Below are 25,871 nucleotides of genomic sequence, written 5' to 3' on the forward strand. Positions count from 1 at the left end.
TGAGTATATGTATAGTAATTAAATAATGAGATTACTCTGCTATTTCTTCTCCAATCTACACGGCAAAGCTGACCAGTGAACTGAAGAAAACAGGATATGTCAACATATTGTTGGCGCCCCATTGGTGAATGTGAACATACACTGTGAAGCACTGCGGAATATGGCAGCACTATATAAGTGAGTAGAATAAATAAAATATTGAAAAGAGATTCTTTCACAAAGACAACCTATTTCCAGAGGGTATATGGATGGCATAGAACAGTATCTGAGTCAGGACACCCCTCTATAAGCCAATGGGAGCGCCGTCCACTTGACCTTGGCCTGGCCATGTATTACAGGACCAACCTCCCATTTGATTAGGTCATCTATTGCTTTATTTTTGCCAGCCATAGCCACTACCATCTGCTGATTGCCACGCTGTGTTTAGAGAAGGGTTTGTCATTTGATCCATGTAATACTGTAAAATTCTCATTAGACTGCAGTATTGATCTTGTCGCCAGCCAAAGAGCATGATCCGGATGCTTCTGGGTGAATGAGAATTTCCCTTTACGTGACTTCCAAAGTGAGGAAATAAAACTGAAGACGACGAGAGCAAATAAAAACTAAGAAATATTTCCTTTTCTCTATAGTTTTGGATGGTCTGCTTTTTTTATGCTCTAGCTTTAAGGAAGAATACTAGATTTATTAAAACAGAATATCTGGGGCACATCAAACCTTTGCTCCCTTATAACCAAAGGTGGACAACCATTAGACTTCGGCACCTTCATGAATAATCACATAACATTTACTTTAGTAAATCTTCCTCGGTTGGTCTTGCTAGAATGGAGTTATGCTGATCTCTCTCTCATAAGAGGTTGTATCATTTGTAATTTGGTGCTGCAAGGCCCTCATTACTAAGAGTAATTATGACAGTAATTAATGTAAATTACACTGGGTAATTTCCAGCTAATTAGGTCTGAGAAGTATTAGAACACAGCATGGCATGGACACTGCCGGAAATAGACCATCTACCACGGAGACCATCTGCACGGAGATACAAGATTATCTATTTATGAGCCCTTTATGTCTGATTATGTTGCTGTCAGTGAAGAGCAACATTCTAGTTTACATCTAAAGCCTGGAAACCTGTACAGATCTATTAATACTCACATCTATTGGCCTCCAGTACAGGAAATCCTGTGTGAGTTGAATACATCAGAAGCATGTCTTTATCGTCACTACTTGGAACTAAACCCAAGTTCGGGAAATGTTTTTTTTACAGTACAAATTAATTTATGAAGTTATTACGCAAAGTCTCGCGAGACTTCGCTAAGCAATAACTTCGGCTCATCGGAGCCAATACATTCTAATACTGTACGGAGCTCCTGCTCCATACAGTATTAGAACAAAGTTTTATGCAAATCCACTTCAGATGTTTCATTCGAAGTCGATTTGCTCATCCCTAGCTACAATGTATCAGTGTAAGAAAATGGAGTCCAGGCTGCTTTGGTCACAGAGGAGTGTCTAGACTGGATAGAAATATTACTGTAGTACCCTAGACCTGGTGGTATCTACAAATGTTTTATTATGTTCTGTTGTGTATTCCAGCAGAAGAGGTATGGTTGGCAGGGACAGGGTCAATCACCCTGTTCCTTCCTTCTTGGTAGGAGTAGGCTGATCCTACTTCCTGCCAGGAGAGGGAGTTCCAGTCTAGACAGTGGAGAGGAAGGAGGTACATGCTAGAGCTCCTTCCTCAAGGTACCAATTTCTCCTGCGAGTCCACTACTGCAGATTCACAGTATCAAGACTATAAGTCATTTAGTCAGCTGAGTGACCAGAACCTACAGCTTTACAGTGCCATTTAATTGCCACATAACCAGACACCATACCTCAACTGGCGACAGAAACTGCACTTTGTACCTATTGCTGCTGGATGTGCCACAACTTATATTTTGCACTGAGTAAAGAGAGCGACTTTTATTCATTTACTTCTAGTCTGATTCTTCAAACCACCTTTCCAGCGCACTGATCCCCAGGAAGCAACAGCCTGAGGGCGTACACTGGGACATAATACCTCATTAGGGCCACTACCACTCCCATCCTCTACACCATATCCTCAGGAGCTCGCTCCATTACTAACCCTCATGCTACCCAGCCAGAGGTGGAGACAGACTTCTGGCTGGGTAGCGTGGTCCTAATGCCTACCAACTTGATGGTGTTGTACTCCACCAAGCTGGCAGGTCCAGGGCATGAAACTTCAATTAATGCAATACTTAAAGGGGGTTTTCCGAGATTTTCTTACTGATGACCTGTCCTCTGGATAGGTCATCTGTATCCAATTCGTAGGGGGTCCGACACCCAGGACCCCCGCTGATCAGCTGTTAGAGAAGGCAGTGGCACTCCTGTGGGCACCGCATCCTTCTCTCTGCTTTTTCTAGGTGAATGGGGCCGAGTGCAAGCATGTACAGTGCTGTGCGTAGTAAGCTGCAAAAAGGCAGCGGAGTGCCACTGCCTTCTCAAAATAGCTGATCGGCAGGAGTCCCGGGTGTTGAACCCACACCGATCCGATACTGATGACTTATCCAGAGGGGGAAAAAATCCTGGAAAACCCTTTTAAAACATAACTCCCTTACACATCCACCGATTTTAATGGGTGTGTAAAGAGGGTGGGGAAGCCCCTTTACATTGTTTCATATATCACTTGAGTGTAATGGAGATGTCCCCGTTTCTATGTCTGTCTGTCCTCTTGCGTATGAGATGTGCTGAGCACCAATGAGAATTGTGCTGAGCTGACAGCCAATCAGATGTTGAGTCTGAATCAGAGGAAGGAGAGAGCCAGTTGACAGGAGGATGACAGTTGGGAGCAGGAAGATTGTTGATATCATACATAGTGTAGCCATGACCAGAGAGAGCTGATCCATGTGCTCTGCCCCATCTTTCTAGGAGGAGTTGTTGTCAGACACTGAGCAGTGTGCTGAGGGCTCTCAGGGAGAGGTACTGTATATAGAAGACGTGCTGTGTACTATTAGGCTCCTTACCTTCACAGAAGATTATTTAGTTACCCCTAGTAAACTTATGAAACCTCTGTAACCATCAAGCTGTGTACCCAGTTGTGACTAACTGCTAAGCACTGTGCCTCCTGCGGCAGTATTCTAAAGCAGTTGTCCCGCGAAAAATATTCGACAGTTCAAACCAGCACCTGGATCTGAATACTTTTGTCATTTTTTATTTATTTTTTCTTATTTCTTTGACCTGTTCACTGAGAAGGTCGCACATGCTCAGTTTCACCCTTTAACTGCCTAACGAGCTGCGATAGGGAGAGCATGGACACGCCCCCTTAGCTGCAGCAGAAAGACCCTCCCCTTGAGCTTTCAGCTTGATATAAATCTAGTAGAGCAATGAATGGGGAGAACCCTGAATCCATGTGAGGTACAGCGCTGATTCTAGCTTTGTTAGAAAGATATTGTCATGTACTATATGATGTCTGATTTTCATTTTTTACATTCGTCATGGGATAACCCTAAGTTTCAAGCTCAGTTTTAGTGTCTTCTTCACATGATGCACCATCCTTAAGTGGGGACCCAGAATAGGGTCAAGGACCACAGATAAAACTGGCTCTGTTTCCACAATACTCTCCATGTTTCCGATATTATGCATTTCCTAGCCATCATCAAACCCATTTTTAATATTTTCTTCCACTCTGTGTGTATTTAATAGACTGTCAGCAGGCATGTATGGCCTCCTCTCCAAGTGGAAACAGATTTTTAGAAAGTGTTTTTTATTACTATGTAAAAAATGTAACACCCACCTCATCGACTTCCCTTCGGGTGATATCAAACGTAATGTTGAAGAGGGTCTTTAGGATTTCCATCACTCTTTCAGTTTCTTCTTTGCCTAAAGGTGGCGCTAGATGATCTGTTACCACCTCGTAGATGTCAGACCATTTCAAAGCCAGGGTGCTTTCCAAAGCGTCAGTCAGAAGACTGACACCTCTCAACTCTCGGGCTAGCTGCCTCCGTACATCCACTCTGAGAGCTGTGAGAAGAAAGAGCAAGCGAAGGTCGAAGAACTTGCTCTCATGAGATGACCTGGTTTCATTGTAGAGCTTGAGGCGACGAGCCAAGCCACACACCAGACGCAACTCAGTGGCCACTTCTTGGGCTTCAACACTGTTGTAAACAATATTACAGAGGCCCTTCAGAGCTTCGACTGCACTCTCGCTATCTGGGATACAAGACACCTCCATCTCATCAGAGTAGTCCAGACCTGCATATCTGGCCAAGATTTGCATTGCAGAGCGGCTGGTGAAAGGGGCTAATCCATATTTGTCTCGAGAAAGGATGCGTATGGTTTCTAGACAGACTAATTGGCAGGAAGGCTGCAGATCGCGCTCTAGGAACTTGACCACCACTTCTCCGAGTTTCTAAAAGCACAAGAAACAAAATGTGAAGTGAGTAAGAGAAGAAAACAAATACACTGCTAACAAAAATGTTTTTAAAGGGTTTTCATTCACCTTGTAGAAAATCCCAACATAGTAAATCTCCTTTTGGAAACCACTGTAAATTACAATTTAGTGACCATACTATATGGAATTTTAAGGACACCAATCTATTGGTCCCAGTCCACAAATACAAAACCCAAAATTCTTGACCTGGAGGCAGTTGTAAGTGAGGAAGCATTAGAGTTACATGAGGTACAGCACCCACTGAAACAATTCTTGTCCACACGGGACATCTTACTGTAGGACCTGGTAAGAGGCAAACCCATACAAACTTAAAGGGGTTATCCGGGAATTAATAAAATGAAAATACTTAAATATTACTTTATTCTAAATATATTCCCAAATACCTTTCATTAGCTATAATGGCTCATTTTGTCTGGGGAGCAATCATTAGGAGAAATGGCCACCGTCCTATTAGTCCACACAAAACCTGTCCTAATCACACAGAACTGAGCTAAAGAGCTGCTTCATCCTCCTTTCTGCTGGCCAGGGATTATGATCCTGAATACCGATGATAAGATCTTCAGCTGAAGATCTGTAGGAATGGAGTTCCTAAGGAGACATGAAGTACAGAGAGGAGGTGGGGGGGTGCCTGATGGGCTGCAGCACTTGTATGCAGTCTTTATTACCACAGCCTGTCCTGACTGTCCTCTCTTTACTTCAGCTGTTTCCTCATGATCTCCATTCCTACAGAGATTCTGCTGAAGATCTTATCAGCTGTATTCAGGAAGGATCCCAATCCCTGACAAGTAGAGCAGAGAGGAGGATGAGACAGCTCTTTACCTCAGTTTTGTGAAGTAACTTGTCCTCCTATGTGATTAGGACAGGTTTTGCGTGGACTAATAGGAGGGCGGCTGTTTTATTTCTCCTGATGCTTGCTCCCTAGACAAAATGAGCCATTATAACTAATGAAAAGTATTTGGGAATAAATTTATAATAAAGTAATATTTAAGTATTTTCTTAATTCCTGGAGAACCCCTTTAACATATTTATATATTTATCCTGAAAATTTATTTTGGCTAGAATGCTTTTTTAAATGAATCTTTAAATACTCATTGAAAACAACAAAGGAAAATAATAATGCATCCAGATAGAAATTTTAGTTTAGCAAAACTCAGCATGCAGTTATGTCTCAGGCAGAGACACTGAGTCTTGCCACAAGAGGGCAGAAAAGTGCTATAAAAAAGGCTATCAGAAGCTACTTCGGGGTAATGTACCTCTTGTTGAAAGATTGTTGACTGCTAGACATGCCTCTGTGATGCACTCAAAGATATTTTGCCCAGCTGACAGACTTTGCAAGGGGGTGCATCATTGGACTGAGAGAAGCAGGATGGTTGCTTCAACTCAGTCAACACTATCAATGCCATTCTGACATAGCTATTAGGAGTTGTTGGGAGCAGTGGTTATATGAGGGCATATACACGTGTCGGTCAGGTTCCGGGCAGTCCAGACAAACCACCAGTAGAGAGTATCCTTTGATCCACAGACAAGCAAGAGCAGCTCCCATGGTTTTGTTTTACACCATCCAGACACAGGTGTCAACTTCATTACACATCCCTGTCTCTGTCCAGACCATTTCCAGGCACAAAGCAGAAGGAAATTTGGTGTCACAGCATCCATTATGTGTCCTGCCATTAACAGCCAGCCACCATTGCCTTTTGTTTACAGTGAATGAAGAAACCTGGACTTTTACAGAGTGGAACTGTATCGTCTTTAGCAATGCATCCAGGCACTGTTTGGGATCAGACGAAGGTTGAGTTCCAGTATGGAGGCCCTGTGGTGAGCATTTTCATCCTGCCTTTGCTGTGGAGCTGGTGTGATGATCTGGGGAGCAACTACTTATGTTAGTCACCCCTAGTAGCGATAAGAGGGACACTAACCGCGACATGTGCAGTACATCCTGTGGCCACATGTGTTGCTTCTCATGGCAGGGCTTCCAATTGCCATTTCCAGGAAGATAATGCTCACCCACATACAGCAAGGTTATCCAAGGAATGTCTCCGCCAGATTACAACAGTTCCTTGGTGTGCCGGTCGGTAGATTTATCACCAATCGAGCATTTAAGGGGCCAGCAAGATCTAAAGGCCAAGCTGCTACATCTGTAGGTAAATGTGCGGCAGGATACCATACAGAACCTGTATACCTCATCTTGTATCCAGGCTAGAGGTGGCCCAAACACGGTACTAGAGCCTCGGTTCAATTGCACAGTTTTCCCCAATAAATGTATCCTTTCGCACTAATACTGTAATCACTTACATATGTCATCTTTACATTCACACATAGTTTCATTGGATTTCAACAACTCCTTTTTTTTGTCACCGAATGTACAATCGATTTACCACATCTCACCTGTCGCAGTTTAACATCCTGATCCTCCGAATAATCCGAGTCATAGTCAGAGTCTGACTTGGGGACCCAGTCTCGGAATTTCTTTTTCCTGAACTACAGATATGAATGGGGGGGTGAAAATGAAGATGGAAAACAAAGGGAATTCAGGCGATGGGCAGCAACAATAGGTATCGGGTAAAAGTTGTAAAACGGAGTAGAACACCAATGATTCTAAAATGGAGGAAAACTTGCATAGCTCTACTATAATCCCTATCACATTGAAGGAGCTTGGGAATTGAAGACAACAGCAAGGGTAGACATCAACTAGGTGTAAAATAGTAAGCATGTGGGCATGGACATCAACAGCAAAATAGTCACATGTAATCCTACTGTAAGCATTAAAGGAATTGTCCACACATTAAATATTATTGAGAGGCCTGGGAGTGGTATAAAAAAATAAAAAAAAAACATAAAAGAAGCCGTTCTCAGCTAGTGACTGACTGAGCAGGTATCTTCAGGCGTTTCCTGCATGGTGAGATGGGACCCGGAAGCAGAAACCAGCGGGGACCTGGTAAGCATCAGAGTGGGAGCTTGGTGTGGCAAGTATGGTTCCTTTTATCCCACTCGGAGGCCTTTCCCAGTCATTTTTACCTCCTGGACAACTCCTTTGAGTACATCTTAAATTTCATGCAAATAATAACACAATGTCATATTAATAACCATCAATCGCATTTGAGAGAATTCTGTTTACCTTGAGTTATCAATAGACTTCTATCCACTGCCCTCTTGAATTGACTGACAATTCTCACCACTGGTATGAATGCCAATTTCTGGATTTGCTTAAAGTATAAAATGTGACGAATAAAAGGACCTATAGATGAGCCAACTTGTCAAACGGGTCACTTATGACACCTCACAAAGACCATTCTGTTTCCCACTGCTTCATATGAGACGTGGGAACAATGAAGGTGGAGACTGGGTGCTCAGGATTATATAACAGCCACAAATATGCCAAACGGACACCAATACACACCATTCCATAAATAGCTGAAGTTAAAGCTCTTAAACAACCCATAATATGGGTGGCATGAGATGAGCTGATCAGTGGCAAGTTTTTGGCTTAATAGCTTGCTCATCGTAACAGCCCAGAATCGACTTTGAGTTTGATTTTATGGTATTTTTATATTGGCATTTTTCTAGGAAAGAGACTCCGTTCCGTGTAGGAACTCTGTGCAGTGTAGGATTCTGTGTTATTGACCTTTACCAATAATCATTAAGACTCTCTGGGGAAATATTTATTTTTATGAATAAGGTGGAATTCCCCTTTAACCCCTTAAGGACTCAGCCCTATTTCACCTTAAGGACTTGGCCATTTTTTGCAAATCTGACCAGTGTCACTTTAAGTGCTGATAACTTTAAAACGCTTTGACTTACCGTATTTTTCGCCCCATAAGACGCACTTTTTCCTCCCCAAAAATGGGAGGAATATGCCCCTGCGTCTTATGGGGCGAATGCTGACTGTTTAACATCGCTGGATGCGATGTACGGAGCGGGGGCCGGGGGAGGGACTGGGAGGAGGAGCTGGGGGCCGGCAATAGCGGTGCGGTCACTGTACTATAGCCCCGCCCCACCGCTCCGGTATTCTAATATAAAATATATTATTGAATTAAAAGTTATTAAACATGTTCCCCTCACTTCTAATAGTACCGTATATCCTAATTGCTTCTGTATAATGCCGGCAGGCAGGCCGGGCAGGCGGCAGCGTAACTCCCTGATGTCACGTGCCTGCGCCTCCTCCTTTATGAAGGAAGCAGGCGGCGCAGGCAAATGACGTCAGTGAGTGACGCGCCGGCCGCCCGGCCCGCCTGCCGGCATTATACAGAAGCAATTAGGATATACGGTACTATTAGGAGTGAGGGGGGCATGTTTAATAACTTTTAATTCAATAATACATTTTATATTTGTATACTGGGGGGGCGGAGGCGGCGGGGGGGGGGGGGCACACGGAATCTGTGGATGGCACAGTTAAGGGGTGGGGGGGGGTCTGTGGATGGCACTGTTATGGGGTGGGGGGGGTCTGTGGATGGCACATATATAACAGTGTCCGTCATCCACAGATCCCCCCATAAGTGTCCGTCATCCACAGATCCCCCCCATAACAGCTTCCGTCATCCACAGATCCCCCCATAACAGTGTCCGTCATCCACAGATCCCCCCATAACAGTGTCCGTCATCCACAGATCCCCCCATAACAGTGTCCGTCATCCACAGATCCCCCCATAACAGTGTCCGTCATCCACAGATCCCCCCATAACAGTGTCAGTCATCCACAGATCCCCCCATAACAGTGTCCGTCATCCACAGATCCCCCCATAACAGTGTCCGTCATCCACAGATCCCCCCATAACAGTGTCCGTCATCCACAGATCCCCCCATAACAGTGTCCGTCATCCACAGACCACCATTTGTTCCAAACCCACACCTTTTGGTTAAAAAATATTTTTTTCTTATTTTCCTCCCCAAAAACCTAGGTGCGTCTTATGGGCCGGTGCGTCTTATAGTGAAAAAAATACGGTATCCAGGCCATTCTGAGACTGTTTTTTCCGTCACATATTGTACTTCATGACACTGGTAAAATGAAGTCAAAAAAATTCATTTTTATTTATAAAAAAAATACCAAATTTACCCAAAATTTGTAAAAAAAAATGCAAATTTCCAAGTTTCAATTTCTCTACTTCTATAATACATAGTAATACCTCCAAAAATAGTTATTACTTATCATTCCCAAAATGATCTAAACATGAAGTAGACATATGGGGAATGTAATTTTATTTTTTGGGGATGTTAAAAGGCTTAGAAGTTTAGAAGCAAATCTTGAAATTTTTCTGAAATTTTCAAAAACCCAATTTTTAGGGACCAGTTCAGGTCTGAAGTCACTTTGCGAGGCTTACATAATAGAAACCACCGAAAAATTAGCCCATTCTATAAACTACACCCCTCAAGGTATTCAAAACTGATTTTACAAACTTTGTTAACCCTTTAGGTGTTCCACAAGAATTAATGGAAAATAGAGATACAATTTCAAAATTTCACTTTTTTGGCAGATTTTCTATTTTAATAATTTTTATCCGGTTACAAAGCAAGGGTTAACAGCCAAACAAAACTCAATATTTATGGCCCTGATTCTGTAGTTTACGACCACATATGGGGTGTTTCTGTAAACAGCTGTACGGGCACACTGCAGGGGGCGCAGAAGGAAAGGAATGCTATACGGTTTTTGGAAGGCAGATTTTGCTGGACAGTTTTTTTTGACACCATGTCCCATTTGAAGCCCCCCTGATGCACCCCTAGAGTAGAAACTCCAAAAAAGTGACCCCATCTAAGAAACTACGGGATAGGGTAGCAGTATTGTTGGTACTAGTTTAGGGTACATATGATTTTTGGCTGCTCTATATTACACTTTTTGTGAGGCAAGATTACAAGAAATAGCTGTTTTGGCACCGTTTTTATTTTTTGTTATTTACAACATTCATCTGAGGGGTTAGGTCATGTGATATTTTTAGAGCCGGTCGATACAGACGCGGCGATACCTAATATGTATACTTTTTTTTTTTTTTTTTTATGTAAGTTTTACACAATGATTCATGTTTTAGTGTTTCCATATAGTCTGAGAGCCATAATTTTTTCAGTTTTTGGGCGATTACCTTGGGTAGGGTATGATTTTTGCGGGATGAGATGACGGTTTTATTGGCACTATTTTGGGGTGCGTGTGACTTTTTGATCGCTTGCTATTACACTTTTTGTGATGTAAGATGACAAAAAATTGTTTATTTAGCACAGTTTTTATTTTAAATTTTTTACGGTGTTCATCTGAGGGGTCAGGTCATGTGATATTTTTATAGAGCCGGTCGATACGAACGCGGCGATACCAAATATGTATACTTTTTTTTATTTATGTAAGTTTTACACTAGAACAGCTTTTTAAAAAAAAAATATATATATATGTTTTAGTGTCTCCATATTCTGAGCCATAGTTTTTTTATTTTTTGGGCGATTGTCTCAGGTAGGGGCTCATTTTTTGCGGGATGAGGTGACGGTTAGATTGGTACTATTTTGGTGGGCAAACGCCTTTTTGATCGCTTGCTGTTGTACTTTTTGTGATGTAAGGTGACAAAAAAATGGTTTATTTAGCACAGTTTTATTTTTTATGGTGTTCATCTGAGGGGTTAGGTCATGTGATTTTTTTTTACTTTATTTGGGGAAAATGACGTTTTTGTTTATTTTTACCTGAAACTTAAAAAAAATTTGGGGGAGGGGGGGAAACTTTAATTTTTTTCCACTTTTTTTTTCACTTTATTTTTTGTCCCACTTTGGGACTTGAACTTTGGGGGTCTAATCCCTTTACAATGCATTCCAATACTTCTGTATTGGAATGCATTGGCTGTATGAGTAATACTGTGTGTATTACTCATACAGCTTCCTGCCTGTGAGATCCAGGGGGCTGGATCTCACAGGCTCATCACCGGAAGGTAGCGCGATGCCTTGCTTAGGCATCGCGCTGCCTTCCATGCCATCGGGTCCCCCCTACAGCCGCATGGGGACCCGATGGCACCGCCAGACGCCGCCGCAAACCGCAGGTAAAGCCGCAAACCGCAGGTCTGAATTGACCTGCGGTTTGCGGCGATCGCCGATACAGGGGGGGGTCACATGACCCCCCCTGGCGTTGTGACAGGATGCCGGCTGAATGATTTCCCCCCCGCGGCGCCGCAATCGCGATTTAAACTTAGGACGTACCGGTACGCCCTGAGTCCTTAAGGGGTTAAAGGGAACCTGTCATCAACTTTATACTACCCACACTAACGGCAGAATAAAGTAGAGACAGGTGAGTTGATTTCAGCGGTCTGTCATTTATAAGTTAAAAGTAAGTGGTTGCCGAGAACCAACATCACAATCATTGCAGACTGGGCCTGGAGAAGAGTCACGGACACCTGAGAAGAGTCCTGGTTATTCATGAATTCCTGTTCTCCTGCCCACCTGCTGATGACTGACGGTCTTCTACCTAGTTTTCTCCCTTTCTCTCTAGGAGAGAACTGCCAATCATCAGCAGATGGGTGAGAGAACTGCCAATCATCAGCAGATGGGTGAGAGAGCAGGAGATTAGGAATAACTAGGACTCTTCTCAAGTAGATTTGACTTTTTTTTCAAGGCCTGTGCTGCAATGATTATGATGCTGGTTCTCAGCAGCCACTTACTTTTAGCTCATGAGTGACACACCGCCGAAATCAGCATTTCTGTCACTACTTTATTTATCACTGATATACCACGTGTGCAGTGTGTATCCTACGCATTGCGGTCACAGGTAACTTTCCACACAAGGTCCCTGAAGTTAAAGGGTTTCTGTCACCAGAAATACCCAAATTAAACTGGCTGACATTAGCGATGTGCTAATGTCAGCTGAACCTAACTAGTCTATTCCTAGTTTTATCCATGCCCCCGTTACTCCATAAATGTAACTTTAATAATATGCAAATTAGCCTCTAGGAGCAGGGGGAGGGGCATTTCTCCTGCTCCTAGAGGCTCCGTTCTCCCACCTTTGTCCAAGTCTTGATTGAAAGGGCCAGGCAACGTTTGCATCCTCCTGCCGGCCCTGAGTGCATAGTAAATCTCGCGCTTGCGGCGTGCTGTTCAGTGTTCTGCTCAGGCGCAGTAAGGAAGTCGGCAGCCAGCGAGCGTCCTTCCTTCACCATGTCTGCGCCGAATACTAAACGACACGGCGCAGGCGTGAGATTTACCATGCACTCAGGGCCGGCAGGAGGATGTGAACGCTGCCTGGCCCTGTCAATCAAGACTTGGAGGGAGGTGACAGAGGTGGGAGAACGGAGCCTCTAGGAGCAGGAGCAACGCCCCCCCCCCCCCCGCTCCTAGATGCTAATTTGCATATTATAAAAGTTACATTTATGGAGTAACGGGGGCATGGATAAAACTAGGAATAGGGTGGTTAGGTTCATCTGACATTAGCACATCACTAATGTCAGCCAGTTTCATTTAGGTATTTCTGGTGACAAAAACCCTTTAACTCAACAAAGGGAAATGTCTATTCCTGGTCCAGTTGTATGCCTTGGTTATACGCAGGAGAACATAATGGGAACTATAATTGAAGATTCCATTTTTGCTCCTTCCGTGACCTCCATCAGTACTGAGTGAGCCTATTGTAAGCCATTGACTGTTTCAGTGAATGAATGTTCTCGTACAGAAGAATGGCTTTGACTTTAACCAAATCTTCAGCTGACGCACATTTAGCATTGCTAAGGAATACATATCTCATCCTTCCCAACCCCAGGGATAACTATGACGCCACCACTTTGTGATCACGGAGGACAGCATCAGCCAGAATAAAACAAACGAGGTCTGTTCTATTTCATAAGTGGCAAGTAAGAAGTTCTATTACTGCGGGTTACAATGGCTTGAAGGCTTACTATGCTGCCCACACGGTCTGTCAGCGCAGGCCAGAGATGCGTGGGCGAGGAGTCCGATGAGGCTCATTGTCCCCACCCTCCCCCGCCTCCTGACGATGACAGACAGGTCTCTTTCCTATGTGTAACAGGAAAGAAACCCATCTGTCATCGTCAGGAGATGGTGGGGGAGGACGGTGGCACCGAGCCTCGGCAGACTCCTCTCCCTCACATTGCATCAGTGCCGGCAGCATAGTACAGGTGACAGGTTCCCTTCAAAGGGGTTCTTAGTTACATGTCTTATGTATATTCCATTCCATAGGACCATCCTTTAGCCGCCCTCTCTCTAGTACAGGGGTTGTCCGAGATAATTAACTACCTTAGATTAACCCTGCAATAGTCTAAAATAATATTTAAAAATCATGTTATACTCACCCTTTTTTTTCAAGCGCTGTTCTCTGTGGTGCTGGTCCGGTCCTCCTGGAGCTGTTTATGATGTTGTCGGAAGGAGAACAGTGACTGTCTGCAGCAGTGACGTTCTGTACAACTGCTGAGGTCAGCAATTTGCTGCCGCAGTGACATTATGTACAACTGCACATCACCACACAAGTGACAGTGTTGGGAGCACAGCATCGGTGAGCTACACCGTAAAGTGCAGGTGTATGGAACATTGTAGCGTCAGATTGCTGAGGATGGCGATTGGCTGCAGTGGTCACATGCCAATGCCACATCCCCACCGCAGTTTGTAAACAACCAGTGACAGGAGGACCAGTCCAGCACCGTTGGGGAAAAAAAATGGGCTTTTTTTTTAAACCCATTCCCGACATCCGCCGTACGTCGGGTCTTTAAATATAGTGCCCACTCTGGAGCGGAGTGAGCGCCATAGCCGCCAGGCGCCTGCTGTTTCATACCGCAGGCACCCGCGGCTAATGTCTGCGAATGGCGGTAATGCCGACCGCAGACATTTAACCCCTCAGATGCCGTGGTCAAATGTGACCATGGCATCTTGAACGCCAAAACCCAGAAGAGCATGCTTCCAGGTCAGACGCGCTTTCCCCCGGCGGAGATCGGGAGAAAGTGCCCTGTTGTAATAATGAGCCACAGCCTGTACTAGGCTTCCAGGCTCATTATTAGTATATCCAAGTTTAGGCCGACAGGTGGCAACACTGAACTGGAATATAGTGATTTCTGTACAGAATAATGGAGGAAATTGCATTATTCTGTACAAGTTGCAATCTGATGATTGCAAATTGTGGTCCACTTGGGGACCTAACAAAACGTTAAAAAAATGTTTTTGAAAAATATTAAAAATTAAAATTCAAAATCACTCCCTTTCCCCAAAATCAAAATAAATAAATAAAGATAGATTGATAGATAGTTAGATAGATAGGAAAAAGTGCCAGCCTATGCGTGATAGTACCGATATTAACAATAAAAATTAGCGATTACTCAGGAGGAAGAGGGCATGTTTAAGTCTGGAGAAAGCCGATTGGTTGAGACTGCGCGTTCCCGAGATCAGCCGAAATAATTCTGGGTAGTTAGGGAGGTCTTAGCCATTTCACAAGACCTCTGTTCTCGTGACCATTGGAGGTCCCAGTGGTTGGACTCACCAATCAGACATACATATCCTGTGGGAAGGCCATCTTGAGAAGATAGTCAGAAAAAAAGTCTTGTGAGGAGCGGTTGCTATGGACGGAATCTTATTAAACAAGTGGTATGTGAACACAATAATTAGTGATTATGGATTATCACCACAGCAACAGCAAATAAAATACATGCCGCCTGCAAATGTGACAGGTTCCTTTTAAGGCTAGAGATGGGGAAGATGATCCACATCATGGTCCAGCAACCCATAGAATACAATGGGCTATCAATATTAAACACCCAGAAAACGTCTGGCCACAGATGCAAAGACACGGAGAAGAACTGTAGAATATGCTGCAATATTTACTCCATTCACATAAACCAGTTGCATTCATCAGCCAATACGGATCTAACTGGCCCACAAAGGGAGGGTGCCGCCTACTCCTAGACTATGGCATTAGGTTACCTCTTCCAGCTCCTGGCGCTGCAGTTTAGGGAGTTGACACAGAAGAAAGTAAATTCAAGAAAGAAAAAAGGGAGGGTGGATAATTTAAAAATGTGATAATGCAGAGCTATACGGCTTAAGATATTGTAATCCACAGCAACCAGGAGACAGACAGAACAACACAAAGTAAATATGAGAGCGATTTCCCCAAATGTATCCAGATGACAAATAAGCTGGATGAAATGCTACACATGGTTGAAGTGATGTTAAACACATTTCTTCTTTTCTTGCCATCATAAGCTTCTAGAGAAGAAAACATGATGGAGCACAGTACACTTGTTTACCCCACTTCTTCCTAACCAAAAAAAAAAAAAAACTGTGCACATTGGAGATGCACAGAATGACGCCGTAACAGTTTACAGGTTTCATAGTAAAGGGGTTGTCTGAAGATTTTAACTTATACCCAATAAATGTCTGAATGATGGGAGGCCTGACCACTGGGATCACCACTGATCACAAAATTGGGTCCTTGACCCCACCTCGTATGAAAGGAGCCGTAAAGCGGCTACGCCATTACTCATTAAGGTACTCCACTATCGCCAGTAAGTTCTATAGAGATAAATGGAAGGGAACTATGCTGGACCGCCATTTCACAAGACCTCTGTTCTCGTGACCATTGGAGGTCCCAGTGGTTGGACTCACCAATCAGACATACATATCCTGTGGGAAGGAAATAACTTTAAATCTTTGGACAACCGCTTTAAAGGAGTTCTCTAGGATTTTTATATTGAATGGCCTTTCCCCTGATCGGTGGGAGTCCAACACCCCTGCTGTTCAGAATAGTTCTGGCACTGGAGGTCATCAGTGGAATAACACAGGTCCATCCACTGGGCAGTGGAAGGAGCTTGTAACTGCTGCAGTTACCACCACTACAGAATGCATAGAGACACGTAGTGCCAGCACTACTCTGAAACAGCTGATCGGGATGTGCGGGGTTTCAGATCGCCGCCGATCTGATATTGATGGCCTATCCCGAGGAAAGACCATCAATATTAAAATCCTAGAATACCTTTTAAGGATATAGTATAGTATATAGTATAGTGGATAAATCAACACAAACTCAAACAGTTGTCACCCAGACACATCCTAAAGTGGTTGCTAAGCAACTTAAAATGCCACACCCTAAATGCATGAACGGGGCAGGTTAAAAGAGAAAAATAAGGGTTGGATCTGCACAGAACAGGGCATGAGGTTACTGAAGACTGGAAAATGTTTTAACCTCCTGTAAAGACAATTCTCACCTTTCTCTGCTCTCTCTGCTCCGCATTGAAGAAGAAACATTGGGAATTCTGAAAGAGAAAAGAAAACCACATTAACTCACAGAGACTAAGAAAATTCACCAGCATACCACAATAGTCCAGTTTACGACTGAAGATCCATAGTAACTCTTATGATCTACCTGATCATAATTATTAGGCAAATTATTAGGCAAATGAGTATTTTGACCACATCATCCTCTTTATGCATGTTGTCTTACTCCATGCTGTATAGGCTCGAAAGCCTACTACCAATTAAGCATATTAGGTGATGTGCATCTCTGTAATGAGAAGGGGTGTAGTCTAATGACATCAACACCCTATATTAGGTGTGCATAATTATCAGGCAACTTCCTTTCCTTTGGCAAAATGGGTCAAAAGAAGGACTTGACAGGCTCAGAAAAGTCAAAAAATAGTGATATCTTGCAGAGGGATGCAGCACTTTTAAAATTGCAAAGCTTCTGAAGCGTGATCATCGAACAATCAAGCGTTTCATTCAAAATAGTCAACAGGGTCACAAGAAGCGTGTGGAAAAACCAAGGCGCAAAATAACTGCCCATGAACTGAGAAAAGTCAAGCGTGCAGCTGCCAAGATGCCACTTGCCACCAGTTTGGCCATATTTCAGAGCTGCAACATCACTGGAGTGCCCAAAAGCACAAGGTGTGCAATACTCAGAGACATGGCCAAGGTAAGAAAGGCTGAAAGACGACCACCACTGAACAAGACACACAAGCTGAAACGTCAAGACTGGGCCAAGAAATATCTCAAGACTGATTTTTCTAAGGTTTTATGGACTGATGAAATGAGAGTGAGTCTTGATGGGCCAGATGGATGGGCCCGTGGCTGGATTGGTAAAGGGCAGAGAGCTCCAGTCCGACTCAGACGCCAGCAAGGTGGAGGTGGAGTACTGGTTTGGGCTGGTATCATCAAAGATGAGCTTGTGGGGCCTTTTCGGGTTGAGGATGGATTCAAGCTCAACTCCCAGTCCTACTGCCAGTTTCTGGAAGACACCTTCTTCAAGCAGTGGTACAGGAAGAAGTCTGCATCCTTCAAGAAAAACATGATTTTCATGCAGGACAATGCTCCATCACACGCGTCCAAGTACTCCACAGCGTGGCTGGCAAGAAAGGGTATAAAAGAAGAAAATCTAATGACATGGCCTCCTTGTTCACCTGATCTGAACCCCATTGAGAACCTGTGGTCCATCATCAAATGTGAGATTTACAAGGAGGGAAAACAGTACACCTCTCTGAACAGTGTCTGGGAGGCTGTGGTTGCTGCTGCACGCAATGTTGATGGTGAACAGATCAAAACACTGACAGAATCCATGGATGGCAGGCTTTTGAGTGTCCTTGCAAAGAAAGGTGGCTATATTGGTCACTGATTTGTTTTTGTTTTTGAATGTCAGAAATGTATATTTGTGAATGTTGAGATGTTATATTGGTTTCACTGGTAAAAATAAATAATTGAAATGGGTATATATTTGTTTTTTGTTAAGTTGCCTAATAATTATGCACAGTAATAGTCACCTGCACAGACAGATATCCCCCTAAAATAGCTAAAACTAAAAACAAACTAAAAACTACTTCCAAAAATATTCAGCTTTGATATTAAAGAGTTTTTTGGGTTCATTGAGAACATGGTTGTTGTTCAATAATAAAATTAATCCTCAAAAATACAACTTGCCTAATAATTCTGCACTCCCTGTAGTATCTATTTCCTACATTTTCTGTTACTAACTTGGGGTAGCGTTCACACTTGTGTATTTTTTTTAATTTAAATTACATTTGCTGCTCCCCCTATATGTATTCACATGTATTGGTCCCCTCCCCCGTGTCACTCTTTTATACCTTTTTTACTCCATCCAATGATGTAAGACTCCATTATATGTGTTTTATTGTGGTGTTCTAATAAAGTATATACACTGCTCAAAAAAATAAAGGGAACACAAAAATAATACATCCTAGATCTGAATTAATTAAATATTCTTCTGAAATACTTTGTTCTTTACATAGTTGAATGTGCTGACAACAAAATCACACAAAAATAAAAAAATGGAAATCAAATTTTTCAACCCATGGAGGTCTGGATTTGGAGTCACCCTCAAAATTAAAGTGGAAAAACACACTACAGGCTGATCCAACTTTGATATAATGTCCTTAAAACAAGTCAAAATGAGACTCAGTAGTGTGTGTGGCCTCCACGTGCCTGTATGACCTCCCTACAACGCCTGTGCATGCTCCTGATGAGGTGGCGGACGGTCTCCTGAGGGATCTCCTCCCAGACCTGGACTAAAGCATCTGCCAACTCCTGGACAGTCTGGGGTGCAACGTGACGTTGGTGGATAGAGCGAGACATGATGTCCCAGATGTGCTCAAATGGATTCAGGTCTGGGGAACAGGCGGCCAGTCTATAGCATCAATGCCTTCGTCTTGCAGGAACTGCTGACACACTCCAGCCACATGAGGTCTAGTATTGTCTTGCATTAGGAGGAACCCAGGGCCAACCTCACCAGCATATGGTCTCACAAGGGGTCTGAGGATCTCATCTCGGTACCTAATGGCAGTCAGGCTACCTCTGGCGAGCACATGGAGGGCTGTGCGGCCCTCCAAAGAAATGCCACCCCACACCATTAATGACCCAATGCCAAACCGGTCATGCTGGAGGATGTTGCAGGCAGCAGAACATTCTCCACGCCATCTCCAGACTCTGTCACGTCTGTCACATGTGCTCAGTGTGAACCTGCTTTCATCTGTGAAGAGCACAGGGCGCCAGTGGCGAATTTGCCAATCTTGGTGTTCTCTGGCAAATGCCAAACGTCCTGCACAGTGTTGGGCTGTAAGCACAACCCCACCTGTGGACGTCGGGCCCTCATGGAGTCTGTTTCTGACCGTTTGAGCAGACACATGCACATTTGTGGCCTGCTGGAGGTCATTTTGCAGGGCTCTGGCAGTGCTCTTCCTGTTCCTCCTTGCACAAAGGCGGAGGTAGCGGTCATGCTGCTGGGTTGTTGCCCTCCTACGGCCTCCTCCACGTCTCCTGATGTACTGGCCTGTCTTTTGGTAGCGCCTCCATGCTCTGGACACTACGCTGACAGACACAGCAAACCTTCTTGCCACAGCTCGCATTGATGTGCCATCCTGGATAAGCTGCACTACCTGAGCCACTTGTGTGGGTTGTAGACTCTGTCTCATGCTACCACTAGAGTGAAAGCACCGCCAGCATTCAAAAGTGACCAAAACATCAGCCAGGAAGCATAGGAATTGAGAAGTGGTCTGTGGTCACCACCTGCAGAACCACTCCTTTATTGGGGGTGTCTTGCTAATTGCCTATAATTTCCACCTGTTGTCTATCCCATTTGCACAACAGCATGTGAAATTGATTGTTACTCAGTGTTGCTTCCTAAGTGGACAGTTTGATTTCACAGAAGTGTGATTGACTTGGAGTTACATTGTGTTGTTTAAGTGTTCCCTTTATTTTTTTGAGCAGTGTATTTTTTGCTTACATATGGTCGCTTTTTCTTTGGTGATCTGGGTATGCACAGAGTGTTATAGGCTGTGATTTAGTCAATATATGTGGCCCTCATAGGTCATCTGTGTAGGTTTTTCTCCAAATGAACTTAGACATCAACATCAGCCATGAAGCCAACAGATTATGTGGACTGACCACTGACCTGGGAAATTAAAGGTTATGTACACCTTTGGAGGCAATTTTTTAACGATTGCCTTGAACTTATTTTTGGCTAACAATTATATTTTCAATTGGCCTTTATTAAAAATATTGAGCCATTCTGTCAAAGAATTAACAGTTTTTCTAAGTGTGTGACTGATACTTTTACTTTGTGCCATAATCTAACAAACTTTATCTCTAAACTACTGAGAAGCATAAATACTTATTTAAAGAGGACCTTTCATCAGTTTTGACATAGGCCAATTATGGTATTACCTTGTAGGGCGGCCCCCACTGATGCCATGGGTGTTTTTTGTTTCCATCCCCCCCCGATGATTATTATAAATGAGCAGTAAACTCGCAATGGGGAGGAGACGCAGTGTTCTGCTGTGGGCGTCTCCTTCTCCCTGGCTGTAAGCGTGATCCAATCAGAGCGGACCGCTCACAGCCAGGGAGAAAGAGCGAGATTTGCCCCGGTTACTAAGAGGGATAAGCATATTAGATACCGCTGGGGCTTCCCCGTCAAGCTCCTGATCTTCCATGATGATAACCAACATGTCTGCCTCACCCCCCAAGATGCGGCACGCAAACTCCACAGCTGTGGGCTACTCTCCAACCTGCCTCAACTGCTCAAAGAGGTTCCCTCCAGACCAGATAGGATTGTCCCTTAATAGGAAATCCCTTGAAAAGAATACTGGATCTCTGCTCTGTTCCTGCTGAGTGCCTGGGGGACGGGACACGTAAGTGACTACTACCTGCAATATCCCCCACACCGTCTGCTCTGTTCCGTGGAGATGTTTTTCCTCTGATCAGCTACTTGTTTTCTCTATGTTAGCTTTTAGCCGCACCAGTTCTACCTAATGAGACTGTTTTTTGTTTCTTGTTAGTTTTGGACTCTTTTTTCCCCTTTTTCTTTACTTGTCCTTGAGGCTCAGAGCCTTGCAATTTATCCTATGCATGCATATACCGGTTTGAGAATTGTCCTGTATGCTTACAGGCACTTGTGTCTAGCAAATCATCTACTTTCCTGATATGGGGTTGAAGTTCTACTCTAATAATGTGAGAGGTCCGAATTCATCTTTCAGGAGCTCTCTTTGGTCTGACAGTTGCCCTGAGTCAGGATTTAGACCCGCAGAGGCGTGTACACCGTCGTTTCCCTCGCATCTTTCACTCACCAGCCGCCAAGAAGCGGAAAGCGGGGACCTTTATTTGCATTAGATTTAATACACAAGGTGGTCAGTTCGGACATTGGGTACGCTTCTTGGTCTGACCATGCGCATATCAGCCTAGAGATTAATACTGGTTTACCAGGTTCCCTGCCCCCGCAATGGATACTAAACCCATACATACTTAAAGGGAACCTGTCATGTGGATATTTGATTATATTCTAACTAATTATATACAATCATTAACTACTAAAAAGTACACTTACTGGTGTGACAGATGGTTATCTCATAATATACACACAAAGATGCCACATGCCGCATGCTAATGAGCTGATTTGAGTCCAGCGTGATGTCATTGAGTCCAGTGTTTATTTAATTAACAGCTATAGCCACTCCCCTGCCCACCTGCTGCTGATTCATATGGAAAATAACTGTCAATCGGCAGCAGGTAGGCGGAGAGAGTCAGGAGCTCATGAATATTCAGGACTCATCATTATGAGCTGGAGCTTTTCAATACAAGATGTTGGCAGATTGACTGGGTCAATTAAAGAAAGTGACCCAGCATTTTGCTAAGAGAATCAGTCACTTATTTATGTTGCCCTTAGTTAGGACACCATAAAACTGGTGACAGGTTCCCTTTAAAAGTAAGGAGATAGTAGTGGAGTACCGTGCCCGACTTCAAGAGTTCTTTAGTATTAATGATACTTCAGATGTATCTTTACCAACCCTGTGGCTCGCACATAAGGCATATATGAGGGGGATATTGTTACAATCTGCTGCTCGTCTCAAGAGACTCTCCTCCTGTACCAACATGAATGTGTATTGAGACGTATGCAGACAAACTTCTACCACATGGGGGTTATGGCGGAAGTGCTGCTCGTGCGCTGACTTAAACGCAGACTGGTGGAGGCTAGAATATAGAAGCTTTACTATGATGCATCGGTGGTCACCCACCCACAGGAGATTACAAACGCATTTGCCTCATATTATGCCCGACTGTACAATCTAAATAGCGATACTCCCACCCCTCAATCTACTTCAGAAGGATATTCAATCCTTCCTAGAATCGATAGCCTTGCCCTCCCTCATAAGTGAACAGCTCACGTTTCTGAACAGGCCCATCTCTGATGATGAAATTCTATCAGCCCTTAAAGCCACCCCATTAGGCAGAGCTCCAGGCCCTGATGGCTTCGTTTCCAATTATTATAAAACTTTCCAGTCGCATCTGGTTCCTTATTTAAGCAAGCTGTACAATGGCTTTGTCCTCATGAGAGACATCCCCCCAGATATGCTGATGGCTACCGTTGTCACACTCCCCAAGCCCGGAAAATCCCCTGATGATCCTGCAAATTTCTGTCCTACATCATTATTGAATGTATACCTTAAACTGTTTGGCTACTCGTGTTAACACTTTCCTTCCCTCCTAAGGGCTTGTTCACACGACCGTGCTGTGTTTTGCGGTCCGCAAATTGCGGATCCGCAAAACACGGATGCCGCCAGTGTGTCTTCCGCATCTTGCGGAACGGAACAGGAGGCCCATTATAGAAATGCCTATTGTCCGCAAAACGGACAAGAATAGGACATTCCTCAATTTTTGCGGGGCCACGGAATGGAGCATCTTTTGCGGCCCCATTGAAGAGAATGGGTCTGCATCTGACCCGCAAAAAATGTGGCTCGGATGCGGACCAAAACCATGGTTGTGTGAATATTGACCAGGTGGGGTTTGTTCCTGGGAGGCAGTGCAGGGATGGCACTAGGCGCATGGTTGACCTTATTCAGCTGGCTTACCCGTCCAGGGCCCCCACACTATTTGTCTCTCTTAATGCCAAAAAAGGGTTTGACAGGGTACATTGGGGGTTCCTGGATTAGGTCCTACAGAAGTTCGGATTTCAAGGACCCATTCTATCAGCTATAATGGGCTTGTACACTAGGCCATCAGCCAAGGTACTGACCTCTGGTTATCTCTCCAATACATTTCAAATAACTAGTTGTAACTCAGCTCATTAACACATATTCCTATTGTTCCTACTATAAACTAAATGTTAAAAAAAAACAACTATGTTTTAGCTTTCAATGTAACGGAGGATACCAGGGGTCAGATACAAAATAGGTATCAATTCCAGTGGGCCGAGACCTCTATCACCTACTCATTCTGTATCTGAGACACTGTCCATAAACCTCTGTAATTTAAGAGCTGATCTAAAAAGGTGCACATAGAATTTAAGTATATACCTGTATGTCCAATAGTGAGAAGTGTCTAATAATTTGGCCCCCTGACATAGAGCCATGGAGTTATGGATGTATGGAATACAGAAAGGTAGTTCATAAAATGTTCTTCTTCATAAGAATAACTCCCTTAAAAGGGGTATTCCAGGATTGAAACCTTTTTTAAGGTAACCCCCTAGTGTAGGGTACCTTCCATTTCCCAGCTTGCTTACTTCCAGCCTGGGTATAGACAAGGTCAATTGATGGCCTGAGTCACAAAATCTGAGGTAAACAAGCAGGCATCAAGAAGAAGCAGCAACCTAGTGAGCATCGGAAAGAGAGTGGTAGGAGTGGGGGGGAAATAAAAACGCAGATTGCGGTGCAAAGTACTTTTGCACCGCAATCTGCATCAGAAATATGTCTAATAAAGGCGTATTTCTGTTTAATAAATGACCCCCTATATCTTTATCATATTGAGAATTATGTTTTAGGCTGGTTTCTTAATAATCATATATTGTGCCTGTGAATAAACCAGTAATAGGTTTCAGGTTTCTAAGCAAAGAAAAAAAAAAAAAAGGGTAAAAAATACATAGCAGGTGCAGATCTTTCCATTACCTCCACTACTGGTTTTGGCTCACAATAACTGATAAAAATAACTGAAGTGTGAACTTGGCCTTAGTGTGGTGAAGCTATAGTACATAGTGTATATGATATGTACATGCTAGGAAACAGCTATGCCCTCAGCATGCTGATGTTTGGCCCTGTCAATCAAGGGAAGGGGGGAGTGTGCAGAGCACAATGGGCGTTACAAAGCACTGCTCAAAGTATTCAGCCCTACCTCCTGGTGCTTTAACTTGCTCATTTGCATTAGAATAACAACACAGATATCTCTGCAGCTGTTTAGCATACAGACAAAAGAATTTTTTAATCAGCATGAGGAGCCTTACCAGGCAGTATGCCCGGTTTAATAGGGTTGATCTTGGTAACAGAGCCTCTTTAAAGTATGGCTCTGGTATATCGATGGCCTTTGGGGAACAGACTGGATGAATACTGAATCTGCTAGTGAATGTTTTATGAAAGAGTTCTAATATCTATTTTATACAGCCTGTGGAAAAAGTATCAAAGAAATCAAAATTTTATACTGAAATGTTTAATATAAAAAAGTAAAAAACAGAAAAAGTCTTAAGAGACGCGAGGTACATAATCACACAGTATCTCTATCCTGAGAGCTCTACAGGGAGCAATTAAACCTTGTTTATGAAGATCATATGTCTCCATTATACTGAGAAGCAAGGAGAGAATTGAAACTCTCGCCTGCCGTATGTGCACAGTCTCTGGGCCGACGCAAAATAATTAATCAAGGACAATGTGGAGGCCGATTCAAGGCTACCTGATAACGGCACACCATGTTCAATACGAATCCTATGTGTAAATGAATGTGGACTTTGCTTCAGATCTGCTGTGGATTTCACACCCAACCACCGCAATTGCACCATGTCTGAAGCCAGTCAGCAATTCAGAGACAGTCACAGGCGGTACAATCGATTACCAATTACTTCCAGAGCTAATGAGACAAGCGCATGTGATACGCAATGTAAAACTTCCCAGAAAAAGGGAGTGTTCCTTTTCAGCCTCCCTGTATGACACTTAGGGTGCAAATGTACCCGCCAAACAGCCCCCCAATGTCTTTGTTTCAAATAGCATATTTGGCAATTGTCCCGAATTTGCAGGGGCTCTCCCTGATTTTCAGAGACAGTCCTGACAAAACTGGGCTGTCTTGAGTCACAAATGGGAGGGGCTAACTGTAAACTTGCCTCCAAGTGGGCACCCCGGGCAAGGTTGGGGCATTCCTCCTGGTGGGACTTAGATGCCCCAAATTTACCAACTAAAACACTGGCAAGTACGCACTAGTTTACATCTGTACTGGTATACTTACCAACATTTTAGTTGGTAAATTTGGGGCATCTAAGCACCGCACTCAGGAACACCCCAACCCCAGCCAGGACCGACCACCTTGGACAGTGTTAAAGAGGACCTTTCACTGATCCTGACAATGTGAACTAAGTATACAGACATGGAGAGCGGCGCCCGGGGATCTCACTGCACTTACTATTATCCCCGGGCGCCGCTCCGTTCTCCCGCTATGCCCTCCGGTATCTTCGGTCACAAAGTTATGGTAGGCGGAGTCTGCCCTTGTTCTGCTGTAGTGCTGGCCAATCGCATTG

General features: G+C 43.8%; 1 protein-coding gene across 2 annotated transcripts in view; it reads right to left on the reverse strand.

Moving 5' to 3' along the window:
* Nucleotides 1-25,871, reverse strand: part of RIC8A (RIC8 guanine nucleotide exchange factor A) — a 50,599-nt gene that overhangs the window by 12,798 nt on the left and 11,930 nt on the right. The window contains exons 2-4 of one of the 2 annotated variants that reach the window (XM_040433937.1): nucleotides 16,591-16,638; nucleotides 6,830-6,922; nucleotides 3,788-4,402 (exon numbers count right to left, since the gene is read on the reverse strand). In XM_040433937.1, coding sequence (XP_040289871.1) covers nucleotides 3,788-4,402; nucleotides 6,830-6,922; nucleotides 16,591-16,638 — 756 coding nt within the window. The remainder of the gene's footprint in view (nucleotides 1-3,787; nucleotides 4,403-6,829; nucleotides 6,923-16,590; nucleotides 16,639-25,871) is intronic. The other variant, XM_040433930.1, reaches the window with a different exon arrangement.

This window comes from Bufo bufo, chromosome 1 (genome assembly GCF_905171765.1).
Source record: "Bufo bufo chromosome 1, aBufBuf1.1, whole genome shotgun sequence".
Lineage (NCBI taxonomy): Eukaryota > Metazoa > Chordata > Amphibia > Anura > Bufonidae > Bufo > Bufo bufo.